Source organism: Amborella trichopoda, chromosome 1, assembly GCF_054954075.1.
Source record: "Amborella trichopoda isolate Santa Cruz 75 chromosome 1, AtrichopodaSantaCruz75HAP2 v2.0, whole genome shotgun sequence".
Classification (NCBI taxonomy): domain Eukaryota; kingdom Viridiplantae; phylum Streptophyta; class Magnoliopsida; order Amborellales; family Amborellaceae; genus Amborella; species Amborella trichopoda.
In genome coordinates, this window is record NC_142336.1 from 34,771,391 (window position 1) to 34,785,794 (window position 14,404).

At 36.0% G+C, this 14,404-nt stretch overlaps 1 protein-coding gene across 1 annotated transcript; it reads left to right on the top strand.

The window, feature by feature from the left end:
• The first annotated feature begins 2,369 nt into the window (after positions 1–2,369).
• Positions 2,370–14,333, top strand: SFGH (S-formylglutathione hydrolase). Its single transcript, XM_088862971.1, has 8 exons — positions 2,370–2,555; positions 7,358–7,412; positions 7,783–7,900; positions 11,995–12,042; positions 12,302–12,498; positions 12,655–12,753; positions 12,853–12,918; positions 13,864–14,333. The coding sequence occupies exons 2-8, from the start codon at positions 7,407–7,409 to the stop codon at positions 14,041–14,043; spliced, it is 714 nt and encodes a 237-aa protein (XP_088719097.1). The 5' UTR covers positions 2,370–2,555; positions 7,358–7,406; the 3' UTR covers positions 14,044–14,333.
• The last annotated feature ends 71 nt before the right edge of the window (positions 14,334–14,404 follow it).

Here is a 14,404-nt window from a genome sequence, read left to right on the forward strand (position 1 = left end):
AAAGGGAGCATAAACCTGTTTAAGAAACACCTTGCCGATATTAAGGGAAATGTTGCCCTTATAAAAATGCTCCTGAAGCTATCAGAGAGGAGATTAAGCAATATATGAGTTATGTAAAACAATAACGGGAACAAAATTCTTGTCATTTGAATAAGTCTGCGTTTGGTTTTGCTAGAAGAAGTGATCAGCGTTGGAAGTATGGTCATAACCCGAAACCAAACGATAAAAATTGTTTAATGTATATTTTTGTGAAAAAGATACCAATGGGGGTATTAACCGATTCAAAAAACACCTTGCCGGTATTAAAATGATTGTTGCTTCTTGTAAAAAGGTTCTTGAAGCTATTTGGGATGAGATTAGGCAATTTCTAAATTTAGTAGAACCAGAAAAAGATGAAAATGAGCCTTGTTCTATGGAAATATCTTATCCAGGTTCTTCTTGAAGTGGTGGTCCGGGTTGAAAGTATGGTTATAACCTGAAGTCAAATGGCAAAAATCGTATTAAATGTAATTATTGTGGAAATGATACTAATGGGGTTATTTACCGGTTCCAAACACCTTACCGGTATTAAAGGGGATGTTGCCCCGTGTAAAAATGCTTCTGAGGCTACCAGGGAGGAGATTATACAATATTTGAGTTTAGGGAAACACAAAAATATAGAAAAGGGTAGAATAGCCAAGACTCTTAAGGCCTCATTTGCATATAGTAAAAAGGAGATAGAAGAAGAAAATGAAGAGGCAGATTCAGAAGAAACAGATGAGGACAAGTATTATGTTGCAGAGGGAGATGACTCTGATGATGATGTCCTCAAATCTAATGCATATGATGAGGCTTACCCTACTCCTTCTGATGATGATGATGACTGAAGAATGAAGAGTTGCAGACGCTTGACTCTTGGTGTTGATTATTGAGTGTTGACTATTGTATCCTAGCCTCCTAAACTGTATATTTTTTGAATTTCTGTATATTTTCTTTTTCTTATTTTTAGTTTCTAGTTTCTACTATCTAACTTTTATTTTGTATGTATCAGAATCAGACTATCAGTGTATGCTTGTATGGTTTTAGCATTGTATGAAATTATAGATTATGGTCTTATGGACTATCAAAATTCTCTTCTGGACTTCTCTTCATTCATGAAATTTTCAAATATGGATTATGGATAGAATATCAAAATTCTAATATTTGTGGTTAGAATATCAAAATTCTCCTCATTTATGGTTAGAATATCAAAATTCTAACTTTTCTCTATCTACTGAGCCGCCCAGGTTCGGAATGCCCGCCTAGGCGCTGGGTGGTCTGGACCCCCATGGCCGCTTAGGTGCCGCCAGACACTTTTTGGAACATTGCATGCCATTCATTGGCCAACATGCCATACATGCACCTTTAAATTATTTGCAGTATATTATTTCCAACAACTTTAGAGTTGCAATCTCGCCATTGGATTAATACAATCCATAATTAAAAAATTAAGTGAAGAACGTGGACCAACACTTTGATTTCTATTGGTCATTTCATGTCAAAATAACTACACCTTTAGCTTAAGATTGAGTGTCTAGCTCAAGTAGTTTGATGTCTTGAAACCTTCTAAACGTCACTTCTCAGAAAATAGCAAAAAGAGAAAAAGAGGGGGAAGTAAGTAGTATTCCGGTAGATATAGAAACCAGTTTCAGCAAGTGTAGAATTGAGATTCACCAATTGCAGAATCGAGAATCAAGAAATATTAGAAACTAGATTCTATAAGTGTTGGAATTGAGATTCCTAAAATAAGGAATCGAGATTCTAGACTTCACGGAAACGGGTTCCATGAAGATTCCTAGTCGAAATTGCCAAATCTTCCAAATCGGAACTGCAACCTTCGATGAGAGATTTGGGTAACTATGGAGATACGCATATGCCTGCAAAGGTTATAGAGTTGGTTGAAAATGTGGTTGAGCCACCAAGGGCACGAGGAGTCCTTCTTAACCCATGATATGATATTTTTGGAGTCCGCTTCCACCACCAAACAATGAAACCATTCCACCATTGCTCTTTTGATCCCCTCTAACAAAGCTATAGCCCAAGCAGTAGTGGATTCCATGATGCTAACGAACCCAAAATAGGACAGTAACATGTTATCAGTGTGATCTCTAAAAAGACCACGAAAACCTGCACGACCGGGTTGGCCAAAAGTGCAACCATCAAAATTGAGCTTGTTAGAACTAAGTTTTCAGGGGCACCATAGAGAAGAACAAGGAATGTGGGTTGGCAAAGTTTCCAAAATGGCCTATCACTTCTGAAGAAAGTTGTTGGCAGAAAAGTGTCTAAACTTTTTAGAGTTTGTGACCCAAAAGATAATTGTAGCCTTGATGCTTACCTTAATAGTTGTGAGTTTTCACTCCCCTCAAAGCTTCCCACATTTCTTTCTTTCCAAAGCACCCAAATGTTTGCTGCTCGCCAAATGAACATGCCCTCAACACAACATGGTTGGAACAGGTGTGGGATGGAGGATGGTGTGACCCTCTGCCATTTGAAAAGGAGAAGGAGAAAGGCCCAAAGGTCGGAGGCCCACGCACAATGTAAGAAAAGATGTTGATTGGTTTCTCGGTTGCTTTGCACATTGTGCATCTATTAAGAATAGGATAATCCCTCTTATGTGGTCGACTGTCAGTGGAGGGCAAATTATCCTTATTTTTTATTTTTATTCAATTTCAAAAGATGTATATGATAGTTTTAGTTTTAAGGTGTATTTCTAAGGGTTTTTTATTTTTTTGAAATTCTAGGGTTTTTATATTTTATTTTGTTTTATTGAAGTGGTTAACTTTGTATTGATAAAATAAATTATTAGATCAAGGACCAAAAGACGGTAGCCCACAAGTTGGGTGCTCAATATACAGAATGAACAATTAGAAAGAGAAGAAATACAGAAAATAGGGAGACAGAGGAAAAGATGGTAGAGAGAGAAGAAAAATAGGCATTACAACTTGTAAATAGAGACAAAAAAGAAAAAAGAAAAAAGAAAATAGCGGGTTGAAAGACCAAAAGAGGTAGGGGAAGTCCTATAAAAAGACCCTGCGCAAGGCAAAAATGGCAGCTTGTCCCTATCTTGCTACACGAAAGGTCGAAGATGTCCACACGGTGATTCCATATCCGAGGTAGCTGAGAGCAAGCAAGGTGAGGATGTGTGCTGAGCTGTCGAGATGAAGAAGGCAGCGAAACATCTACTAGATGGCTTGTGTCATGGATAGGGGTGGAAGAGGATGGAGAAATGGAGGAGAAGAGTACTACTTACAAGTATTATTCATGAGTACCATGAACAATATTGTTCATAGATAAAACTATCATTACGAGTTTTAAGTTAGGTTAGGATATATGGGTCGTCAATGTATTATTTGTTTGGACATTTTTGTACTTGGACATAAATTATAATATATAAGAGGTGTGTGGGGTCTTGAGGGGTTTAATTCCACATGATTTTTATGAATTGAAAGAGAGAAAGGCTAAGGCTTTTGAAAACTTAGCTTGGGGTGTGGAGAAGAAACTCTAGGTTTTTTGAATTGTGCTTGTGTTTGGCTTTGTTTCTTGCCGATTTTACTCTTCCCCCAAATTTTCCTGCATCAGTGAGGACCCTCTCAGACATCACGAACCAGCTAAAAACTTGGATTTTGGGGGGATGGCAATTATCCATTGAGGGAAACAGGCAAGAGGGGACTATGGGAGAGACAAAAGAAGTTTGGCATAAAAGGAGGACATTGACTTATCATATGGTGTATGCATCCAAATGATAGTATCAATAATGGGGAGGTACGTGGCTTTTAGGGTGGTAAGAAGACATTGGAATGAGAGTTAGTGGTTAGGCAAGGTCCTCTAAAGTATGGGTACCACATCCTTTCCTCTCCAAAGAGTTCAAAGAAATCCGCAATCCAAGCATCCTTGTCCTTGGCCAATAGGAAAAGATTCTTGAAGCTTTCCCACACAATAGACTTCGCAATCCACAGGTCCGTCGAAAATTTCACTCTAGTGCTTGACCTCACTCTATATCGAATATTGGACCGAAAATGGTCCAAGGAGGAAAGCAGTGAACGCCACATCCCAGAAGATCTACTGTTTGGGGGTGCCCTTGGCTGCCAGGATCAAGGTTATATATGATATTTTTGCCAAAGTACTTGCTGCTATTGGTGTTTGTACTGGGTGGCAAAACTCCAACACCATTTCCCAAGCAAGGGTTTGCTGCCTCAAAGGAGACAATGGATGATTAGATCACCTGTTTCGTAGGTAGACAAACCTTGTGCTATTGAACCCTGAAATCCACCATCAGGTTAAATGATGCCATGTAAATCTGAACGCCCCTCAGTTATTCTCACTATGCCCCCTTTCTGTAACTTAGCTTGCTGGATTAAACCCCAAAAATCAGTGCAATTCTGAATTATTTATCAAAAAAAGAACCATTAAAATCCAGGTAACTATAGGACGATGCCTATTTCGACACCCACATGAAACAATCATGGAGGATTTGGATCCCCTTGTGATTTTACCTATCATGAATAGAAACCAAGATTTGAAAAAACAAATCGGCGACCCAGATTGGCCTCTGCAAAAATCGTGTCAGATCGGTGATCTGAATTGGAAAATCAAGCCGATCGGCAGGTTTTGGCCCCAAAAAAATTCAAAGATCTTTAAAATCTTTTTTTTGGGGTGAATAATTTCGATGATAATCAACAGCTAAATTTCATCCAAAATCCACTGAAAATGATACTTCTCGAATGATAGCAACACATCTTAATCAAACTCTGTTTCCAATCAAAGTGATACTTGAGAAATGTTTCAGCCAGTGATTGAAAAGTCGGCGAGTCAAATCGGACTCGTCCGATTCGACTCGGGAACAGGCAGACCCGTGCCGGTTCCAGTGAAATATCGAAAGTTGCCCGGTTCTAGAGAAGAACCGGCGATTCCATTCCGTAAATCGCCATGTGACGTCATGAATCTCCCGATTCTTCGATTCATGACGTCATGGCCCGCCGATTCTTCAATGGGCATTTTTGTAAATGTTAAAAAGTACATGGACCTTAAGGTCCGCACACCTCGTCACGTGACTCTCCTCACTTCGCACGCGTTATCCTCGTTAACTACAAAGAGGTATTTATTCACTACAACTTCCTTCTACCTCTTCGATGTGGGATAATGTGAAGGTATTAACTTGAAACATTAATATATTATATATTTTGTTTGCGATTTTAATACTATTAAGTAGCATGTGGCTTACTGGTTATAAACTTCTTTCTGCATGTGGTGGGCGTGGGTTCGATTCTCCTTGGGACGAGAAAGGGGGGTTCTCTTATCAACTATTTTTCTTGTCAATTTCATTTTTTTCTTGTCAATTTTATTTTTTTGAGGTCGAATTTTTTTCTTATAAATATTTTTGTTGTCAATTTTATTTTTTTGAGGTCAAACTTTTTTCTTATGAAAAAAAAAAAGGTTTTTTTATCAATTTTGCTTTTTGTCAAATTTTTTTTATTATAAAAAACATGAAAGGTTTTTTTATCAATTTCGCATTTTGTCAAATTTTTTTCTTATCAATAAAATAAAAATTTTCTTAGAAAAAAAAATGAAAGGTTCTTATCAATTATTTTTCTTGTCAAATTTCTTTTTTTTGTCAATAAAATAAAAAGTTTTTGTCAAAAAAAAAAAAACTAATAAAAAGTTATTGTCAAAAAAAAAAAGTTCTTATAAAAAAATAATAATACCACAAGTATTTTTGTCATCAGAAAAAAATGAAAGGTTTTTTTATCAATTTTGCTTTTTGTCAAAATTTTTTCTTATCAAAAAAATGAAAGGTCTTTTTATCAATTTTGCTTTTTGTCAAATTTTTTTCTTATCAATAAAATAAAAATTTTCTTATAAAAAAAATGAAAGGTTCTTATCAATTATTTTTCTTGTCAAATTTCTTTTTTTTGTCAAAAAAATAAAAGGTTTTTGTCAAAAAAATAAAACGTAATAAAAAGTTATTGTAAAAAAAAAAAGTTCTTACAAAAAAAAAATAATACAACAAGTATTTTTTTTCAAAAACAAAGGTTCTTGCTAAAAACAAAAAAAAATGTAATACAACAAACATTTCTTGTAAAAAAATAAAAGGTTTTTATCAAAAAAACTAAAATGTTCTTATAAAAAAATCATTCTTTATTGTAGTCCATGTATGATTATATACTTCATCCATGATAGTTCTATGATTTTTATTTTGTGTGATGTAATTTAATGGTTAAAATAAGTTCATACAGAGAAAAAATATCTCAATATTCACATATTGATGAAAAAAATGAAAATTAATAATACAGTACCCCGATTTCTTATTGGATTCCTAAAAAACAACATTTATAATAAATTTTAATAATTTTTTTATATTTTTTTTACAGCTTAATCCAACCGATTCGGCTGATTCTCGACCCGGATCGCCGATCCACCGATCCGGATGGGTTTTTGGGGTGCCCGATCTGGGTCACCGATCCGTTTTTTAAACCACTGGTTTCAGCTATTAGTCTATTACCAAACATATAGTATATTTTTCCCAAAGTTGAGAGAGAGAGAGCCCCAACTATGAAGCTTGCGTAAAAGCATCGTCAAGAGAGAGATAGTCCCACATCGGGGATTTAGCATCGTCAAAGCTTGTATAAAAGCTTTGGTTGCTTATTCAATGGTACCACGTGAGGAGATGTTATTCACATGAGTGAGGTGTATGTGGGGCCACGTAAAAGTATTGAAAAGAGATTGTGTAATGAGGTGTACTTGGGGCCCGTAAGAAGGTATAACAGATGGTGTGGGCTGTTCCCCCCCATTTTAAGAAAATTTCTGAAAGTGCCCTAATTTTAAAAATAAACTTTTCTTCAAGATTTGAACCAGTTATGGATTGACAGAACCGGCCGGTTTATCAGAGATCCGGCCGGTTTAGGGGTGGGATCCATAATGGTGTTGACGATTCCCGATCTGGATTGCTGAATTATAAAATCTTGATAGAAACAATAGAAGAATTATGATTCACTGCAATGTGACATTGCTGCGTGCCATTTTTATTGTCTGATACATGAGTCAGATTTGACTTTTTTAATTTAGGAAGTTAAAGAATGTTGTCTCTAATCATTTGCCATTGTATATGGATTGGCCATCCATTGTTTTAACCATTTAAAATTCAAATGGTCTTATTTTCAAAATATCCCTTTGGATATAATAACTTATTATGACTGGCGAATGACATTTCGGTCATGCACTTAGCCTTTTCAGGATTGCATTTTCTTCATCCTTCATATTTTATAATTATTTTTTAGCTGTCCAAGCAATTGCTTTAGTTTTTTTCATGCTTCTAAATCTTTGGTCAATTTTCTATTTCTAGCAAAGGAATTGGCCTTACAAGATCTACAACTTCACATAGAGAAGCATTGATGCAGGTATGCTACGATGATGACAAAGTTCAGGGTGAAATATTATTGAGGAATTGTTCAAATTGAGAGCTTCATAAAACGTAACGTTATTATTTATCATTCATTCTTCTTTTGTAGTTATTCTTGTTTTCTCATGCTTCCTTTGTAGTTATTCTTGTTTTCAAGGATGCAGAATTTTATAAGTCTTTTATATTGTTCCTTGCGGTCAGTGAGTGGAATTGATATTTCTCATTGATAATTGATAATATGTTCTCTTCTATTAGGATGGGATGTTATATTAAATTCGTATTATAGTGCTGATATCTTTATGGATCATGCCTTCCATAAATTATTATCCTTTTAGATTCTCATTATTTCTGTGCTCAAGTTGTGATAGGTTCTATACTGGCTTTCCGGCCTTACTTGCTCAGATGAGAATTTCATTATGAAATCCGGAGCCCAACGTGCTTTATCCAATGAAGGCGTTGCATTGGTTGCTCCTGATACTTCTCCAAGTAAGTAAATCTGGATCTTTTCATGACTAGAATCATGTATATTTGATTGCAAATGTTAAACGTTTATGTTAGAGCTGGCTGCCTGTTCTATTACCAATTACATCATTTTTTAAAAGTCATTTATTGTGTTTAACATTTTTGTTCTTCAATCATTGTCATGCACAATTGAATGATATCTTGTGCTCTTAACATCGTTGAACACTGCCATTCTTTATGGAGAACCATGAATAGTTTTGCCATACATTCACTTGATGAAGTTGTCGAAAAAAATAATGCATTTCGTATGATCACAAGCAAGTCATATAGAAAGTAAAGTGATTTTTTTTCGTTGGACAATTGATTTCTGTGTAAAGTTATACTCTTTAGTCAATATAATTGCTCTTTTGAAGAGGTAACTTTAGAAGTAAACTCTCCTTCCATTAAAGTATGAACGAACTCTGGTTCACATATTCATTGGAACAGCTCAAACTCCAAGTAGAGCTTTGAATTTGCATTTAGTAACATCTCCCTCCATTTCATCTAGAACCTTGAGAACTTCTTATCTAATAGATAAAAAATGATGAAATCTGCCTTCAATCTAATTACTTCAATGTATTGAACTCCGCAAAAATTCAAAGTACTTGCTGTTGGGCTTCCGGAGCCGGGTAAATGAATAGGCAAATGTGACTCACAAAATGCTCAAACACGCCACTCTGCCAGGTAATTAACCTTGGACAGGGCTTTTTCTTATTCTGGGTAAATTGGTTCCAGGGCATCCGTGGACACCTTGACAAATGCAGGGGCAAAGCACCTTTGTTTAATTGGTTACAGATAACAACTCAGAAGAGGAAAATATAGTATGGGTCACAGTATACTTTCTTCGCATACAAAGGGCCTTCCACTATGTTCCTATTGATCTCTAGAATCTTGGTAGGGAACTTTGGAGATATTGCCTTCTGGTTATGTGCAACTCACCACATTCTTATCTCTATTATGCCGTCTGCTCCGATACATGCCCTCTATGTTTCGACTTGGACCTCAGTCTTTTATTGATATAAATAGGCAGTTATACTGTCATGCCTGATAGTCATGTCATAGTGCTCATCATGGTATTTGAGTCTACTAACTTTATGGGGATCATGTGTTGACATGTGTTTGTTCATCGACAAACGTTGCTCCTCATAGGGCCACATGTCATCCAGATAAGTTTGAAGTGGGACTTTCTTGCCATCATGTCGACCATGTAAGCTTGTAACTCATATGTTTATAGAAACCTTGAAGTGGAAGTGTTTATTGTATTTTTCACAGGAGCTTTCGTAAGGTTGAGACCTTTGATATAATTTCTTCCGAAGCATATAATCTTGCTTCCATTTAGGCCTTGTGACTTATCTCTTGAGCGGTCATGGGTGTATGAAATATTACCAAAGGAGTTTTAGGATTTAATAGCATATCCTTGAGGTTTTAGACTAAAGGAAAGGGAACCTTTCCCATCTGCCGGATCATCTTGATGGGATAGGGACTCTAATATATTTCGGCGGAACATAACAATGGAGTAAGGGGGGATAAAAGGATTCACCATAGTGATCCAGATGTATATAAGGAAAGGGGTTGTCATCAATTGACAAAGACTAATGGAGGGTTTAAAGAGATGTTACCACTAGGACTATCTTTAGTCAGTAGGCAGAGCTATATTTTAATGCAGAGCTATATTTTAATGCACGACATACCATCCTCATCATGCATATATTTAATGCACCGCATACGATCCTTGTCAGGCACAGATGTGTGACTGACTTAACCATAGTGATATTATATGAAGGGTTCTTTAGTCTTTCTCAAGATAGGCTTCCAGTGAAGTTTCTACTAGTGTCAAAATTTCACTAAAACACTCACTAAAGTGGTGCTTGTTGAGCTCCTTAAGTCCTTGACCCCCTTAATTCTGAATCCGAACAAAGGAATTCATTGTTGCAGAAGTCACTCAAGATGAACTAAAAAAGTAAAAGTTAGAAGATGTTTCTCGAGCTGAACTTTTCAGTATGTGAGTTCAGAAGCAATTTGAAATCTAACTTTCATACCTTCACAAGAAAAGAAAACTCCAAGATAGAGAAAAAAAAAAGCTGGATTTGGAGGGTGTATAAATTAGCTTCTGATTTTTTTGTCATCTATAGGCTTTTCAGCCGTATTATCTGGAATAAATAGAAAGGGAAAAAAGAGAGAAGAAAAAAACGGAAACTGGATTTGAGGGTGGCTGTGTGAAGTAAGTCCAGGTCAACAAACGAAGTCGAGGTTTTTTTGTCGTCTATAGGTTTTTCAGCCGTATTATCTGGAATAAATAGAAAGGGAAAAAAGCGGAAACTGGATTGAGGGAGGCTGTGTGAATTAAGTTCAGGTCAACAAATGAAGTTGACTAATTTAAGGATCAATAAATGAAGTCAACTAATTCACTACAAAAAGAGTCATAAAGATGCCCCAAACTTTGATCATTTTTTCTTCTGAGCTTTTCTCAGACTAGTGGCCAACAAAGCTTTGTTTGCTTGAAGGAAAGCAAAATTTCCTATATCAGTCTCCACCTTACGAGGTTCTATTCCAAGGGATTAGTTATACACTCATTGAGATCTTCCTTTCAAAGGTTTCTTTATTTTTCTAAATTTTCTCATTGGCATTGTGCTTTTGTTAGTTTCACTTGCTTCCTTTTTAGAAACTGTCTTCCATAAGCAAGCAACATAAAAACAGTGATCCCAGGATTGTATGACTGAGGAATTGCATGCTTTTGCACTAAAGGACTTAGTGGATAATGTTACCTTTTCATTTGGAAAGGTAAAGGTCTATCAGAAGCAAATTGTTATATCAAATCAAACTTCGTACCTATGGTTCTCTTGAGCATTAGAAGGTAAATTGCTCCTCATTAGCCTCTATATGAGAACAAGGTGAAGAATGGAATTCTTAAGGGTATGAAGGAGCACAAGTAGGTTAGAGGGACTTTAATATATAAAAATAAGAGTATCTGTGTGCATGGGCAAAAATATCTACTTGTGTTTTCTTTCTCCAACAAGATACGGACTTCGATAAAACTCATTGACCACAAATCTTTTTGTTAAATCCTCTTGAATATTTAGCCACATATGCCAATTATACTTGTTTGAAGAAGGATTTATACTTCCTTTGAGGCTTTGTATGTGAGACTCATGGAATCTTGTATATTTTTCCTTGAAATAAGAAATTAAAATATTTTGAAATTATCATAAAAATTATCGTGCTTTATCTAGCCAAAAGAAAAAAAAACCAGGCATGCTTTGAGAAAGACCACCATCAATGGATTAGGTTGAGTGATGCACCTGACAGTCCTTTGACTAGTCCAGAAAGTTCCCATGATCCAATCTATCCATCCTTTGATGACCCCTTTTACGATAATCCACATCCCAAGGCCGCAAGGAGATTCAGTAGGAGAAGGCTGACTTTTTGCTGTTGCGCTCTATCCAAAGGGTCCAAAGGGCAGCAGCAACGGAGGCTCTTCCAAAGAGAAATACTAGCTTTGGGCCAGGGGAAGGGGTGAAGGAAGCAAAACAGCATAGGAACTGAATTAGGGGTGACCCATTGGCACTTGAATAGTTGGAGGGGCCCCCATATTTGTGCCACAGGACAGAGGATGTGGATGTTGTTCTCTTCATCTTCGCAACACATCATCATCATCCATACAACGATTCTTTTCTTTTTTATCCATTTTACTTTATAGAAGTTTCCCCATTTCATATTTTCTTGAAGCTTGATTATATTTGGTCACCTAATCTCATGCTTTTGATATGGTTATTATTATTACTATTATAAAAGTTGATCAGTTTGTCAGCATCCATACAACAATTCTTCTTTTTCCATTTTACTCTATAAAGTTCCCCATTTCATATTTTCTTGAAGCTTGATCATATTTGGTAACTAAATCTCGTGCTTTTGATATGATATCCGCTTCTATGTCATCTATTTACTGGCCATTTTCCATTAGAAAAACCAACAGGTGTCATCTTAATGTTTTTTACACATCTTAATGTTTTTTACAAAGTTAGATGCTCTCATTGTTCTTTAGATTGTATGAGGCTTGACTTTCTGCAATTTGTGAGCAGGAGGTCTAAATATAGAAGGGGAGTCAGAAAGCTGGGATTTTGGTGTAGGTATGTTACTCTTCTAACATTTGAAGAGAAATTTTACTCTCTCCAAAAAAAAAAAAAACATTTGAAGAGAATTAAATATGTAACTGTAAGCAACTAAGAGGAATTTGATGTACTGTAAAGATTTATGATGAAGCTACCAATTTGTGAATATCCGATCTTTTTATGGTCACTCTGTTTCAAAAAATAAAGATATTTACTCTGTTTCAACAAATAAAATATTTCCTTTTTTAAAATCTTTATATGGTCATCCATGTATCAGGTGCTGGATTTTACTTGAATGCTACTCAGGAGAAGTGGAAGAACTGGCGCATGTATGACTATATTGTTGATGAACTTCCCAAGGTTTTGAGTGCAAATTTTCAACAGCTGGATACATCATGTGCATCCATATTTGGGCATTCTATGGGGGGTCATGGTGCTTTGACAATCTACCTGAAAAATCCTCAACGGTATAAGGTATTCATCTTGGTTCTGCTATCGGCCTGAATTAAAAACTGTATTTAATCAGCATACACCATGGATCCTGTAGTTATATAGTGGCATGATGAAAAAATGACCATTGGACTAACAACACTAAGATTAAATTAAGATGCTTGTTATATGTCTTTTTAGTCAGTATCGGCCTTTGCACCAATTGCAAATCCTGTAAATTGTGCTTGGGGTCAGAAGGCTTTCTCGAACTACTTGGGCAGTGACAAAGGTCACTGGGAGGTAGGCCTTTCTGTTTAACCTATTTGCTTTTGGCTTCTTGGGGAAGATCGTTTGTCTGGAATCTCTTCAGTATATTGATGCCAACCAATGTTGATGCAGGAATATGATGCAACTTGTCTGATTAAGAAGTGCAGTGGCATTTCAACCCCGATCTTAATTGATCAGGTAATGCACTTGACTTTTTCTTTGGGAAAGGTGGATATATTTAGAATTTGAGACAGTGTGGACCATGATTTCTGGTAGAATAATCATATTATTGGGCATATTCTTGTGTTATTATATTGTAGTTATTGGGAAATGGAACAGTGCAGTCTTATGCATATTGGCTATATGTTGCTTTCATTTTGTCTGAAATTAGGTAAATATATACGTTACAACAACCTTATATACTCCAGTGGCATCAAATTGTACATTTTCTCCCTATGGTAAAACACTACTCTGAGCAATTTTAGGACCTGAAATTTTAGGTATATAACCTACTCAACCTAGGGACCAACCTATGAAAAAAATCACACAATCTCAAAAGTACCTAAATTGGTATTACAGAAGCACTCCTGCACAAATTTTAATATGTTTTTTTTTTTTTTTTTTTTGTGTGTATCCATATTAAGCTTCTAAAAATTGAAAAGATCAAGGGGACACATTGTCTCCATGATCCCGACCTGATGTGCTTCAGGTTGTGCAATACAGTCGGGAAGGAATGTTGGCCTTGTAGTTATTTAGGCGGGAAGTTGAGTATGCACATAATACCTTAGCCCCTTCTTCATGACGAGAAAAGAAAAGAATGACTTTTAGTTTCATCCTATCGTGTATTCTTCTTCTTATGTTGAGCTACTGCCTCGGGAGACATTCCATATAATTTGTAAGAAAGATCTCCCTATATCGGAAGCGTGCAAATTGCTACTGTTATTGGAGAAGTATATGTAACTTAAGAATTTTTTTTTTCGGATATCTTATATTCAAGGCTTGGGCAGTTCAGGATTGCTCCATTGAAAATTTCTCTCATTTGTATGCTTTGGATGGTTAACAAAGAAAAACGAATACATGTCCAAATTATCCGAATTTGTCTCTGATCTGGTTGCTTCAAATTACTGCATTTTTCTAATGCAGGGTGATGAGGACAAGTTTCTAAATGATCAACTGCTGCCTCACAAGTTTGAAGAGGCTTGTAAGAGTGTGAATACCAAGATTGTGTTGAGAATGCAGCCAGGCTATGACCACTCTTACTTCTTCATTTCGACCTTCATTGATGACCACATAAAGTTTCATGCAGGATTCCTTTTTAAGTAATATGGCAGAAGAATGTTGCTCGGTCTAAAGAACCTCGATTTCCATCTGATTCACCCCTAGTGATTAAATACCTTGCTTCACTACTGGAGGCATATATTTGTCATGTTAGTATTTGAAGTACACTGATATTGATGGGATGGAATGTAGCACTGCCAAAAATTTCGTGCAGAAAGTCAGCAACACACCCACACTCCTGTATTTTGGTGGTAAGCAAATGGTTGACACAATGCTAAATCAGAAAATTAAATGGTTTGACACTGCTAAATAAAAATTTGTATACCCTTCTTCAACTTGAACTGATGACAGCATAATAATATCATACCATGGTCTATTTCAGTTCACTATTGACAAATATGCCCTC

Bases quoted from the DNA above. Each gene is read 5' to 3' on its own strand.
- SFGH (XM_088862971.1), top strand. The intron at 7,901-11,994 runs GTAAGTAAATCT...ATTTGTGAGCAG, and splicing joins TGCTCCTGATACTTCTCCAA to GAGGTCTAAATATAGAAGGG. The intron at 12,754-12,852 runs GTAGGCCTTTCT...ATGTTGATGCAG, and splicing joins GTGACAAAGGTCACTGGGAG to GAATATGATGCAACTTGTCT.